We start from the raw sequence: 1,703 nt of genomic DNA on the forward strand, positions 1-1,703 counted from the left end.
CCGCAGCAGCGCAGGCAGCGCAGCACCAGCAGCACCAGCAGCAGCACCGGCAGCACCCAACGCCGCTCACGGGCAGCTCGATGCAGGCCCTGGGGCAGGGATGCGCCGCCGGAAGCGTCGCCCTGGCCCGCCTTATCGCTGGTCGCTTGGAGCGCCCCCATACGTAACCACGCGTCCGTGCGCCTTCACATGTCAATTGCGTCCCAGCCTGCGCCTTCAAGCCATCCCGTGCAAGCTTTCTACCAGTCCTTTGCTCTGTCCACCATCACCCAACTCCGTCCTCGTCCGCAGACAACCACCCGTCGGCCCCCCTTCCCACTCCGCACCAGCTCCAATACTTGACGCCTCTCCTGCCGTGCCAGCCCACTGCCGCCTTTGGTGAGTCGAGGATTGTGGAATGCCCTCGCCATTCCGACACTGACCTTCGTCCCGTCGCTGCCAGATATCTCTGAGCCCGCGCTGCCCGATAGCACTGCCGCTGCAAATCCGTCGCTTCCTCTCATCCAGCTCTCGGTGCGTGGCCCTTCCCAATGGCCCGCTCTGCCCCTCATTGCCAACTCACCCGCTGACAGCACACAGCAGATTCGTGCCCCACGCTACAACCATCGCAAAAATGGGCGAGCCCTTGACCAACGGCGAGAAGCCTTCCTCGCACTTCGTTTCTGTAAGCGCCCCCCGCAATTGCCCTGCTGCGCCCGTCTGACACTGCCAATCCAGCACCTGTCGTCGTACCCCGTCGTCTCGGATCTTATCAGCACCTACAAGTCCAACCCGTACGGCCAGAAGTCGCTCGACCTCAGCAATGCCGCCTATGACCGCTTCGGCAAGCCCATTGTGCCCTACCTGTCCAAGCCCTATGGCTTCGTCGCGCCCTACGTCCAGCGCGCCGACAGCCTGGCCGACAACGGCCTGAGCGAGGTTGAGAAGCGCTTCCCCATCGTCAAGGAGAACACGTCGACCATCAAGGACAGGGTTGTCGACGTCGCCTTCTTCCCGCTGCGCATTGCCGGACACGGCAAGGACTATCTTTACAACACTTACAGTGACGAGTACCAGAAGACGGGTGGCAACGGCGTCATCACCACCGCCAAGGCCATCCTCAGCACCGAGCTCAAGATTACATCCGATGTGCTGCAGTTGATCGCCGACTACCTGGGCCCCAAGAAAGAGGAGGCGAAGAAGTATGCGCAAGAAAAGGTCAACAACTAAACTAAACTCTTTTGACGCGGCTGGGGGGAGAGTAGCTCCAAGTGGCGTCGGCCGGCTGGTTTAGGTTGAGTCGCGCGGCGAGCCCCGCGATGGCGTCACCATCCCTTCCCTTGCGCCCACGAGCTTTTCTCCCTCCCCCACCATCCGCAACTCCCCAATTGACCGTACACGATCACACCCCCACGGGCATGGTTGATCACCCCTCCCTTTCTACGCGGCGAGTGCACTGGCTACGAGGTCTTGTCAACTTGAAAAACACAAACACACTGGCCCCTTCTCTACTCTCCGTCATCGTTTTCTGTGAAGTCGGTATGGGGGTTTTCTTATGTTCACATTATTCTACGACTGTTGGGAATTGACGTTTCATGGTTCGGGCCGGGATGCGGGGGATGCGGGGCATGTTGCATATCGGCTTTTTGTTTGCATCGACTATATCTTCTATTCTGCCCGCAACTTCGTTTGGACTGTATCGTATTCACGGCCGCGTGCGTGGA

General features: G+C 60.0%; 1 protein-coding gene across 1 annotated transcript; it reads left to right on the forward strand.

Annotated features, from left to right (window-relative positions):
* Positions 1–613: 613 nt before the first annotated feature.
* BKCO1_3700048 (pathogenesis associated protein) lies at positions 614–1,209 on the forward strand (the record flags this gene model as incomplete). The annotated part of the gene is made up of 2 exons (XM_020275142.1): positions 614–664; positions 718–1,209. 2 exons carry the CDS (start codon positions 614–616, stop codon positions 1,207–1,209), a joined length of 543 nt encoding a protein of 180 aa, XP_020128849.1.
* Positions 1,210–1,703: the final 494 nt, after the last annotated feature.

Source organism: Diplodia corticola, assembly GCF_001883845.1.
Source record: "Diplodia corticola strain CBS 112549 chromosome Unknown scaffold37, whole genome shotgun sequence".
Classification (NCBI taxonomy): domain Eukaryota; kingdom Fungi; phylum Ascomycota; class Dothideomycetes; order Botryosphaeriales; family Botryosphaeriaceae; genus Diplodia; species Diplodia corticola.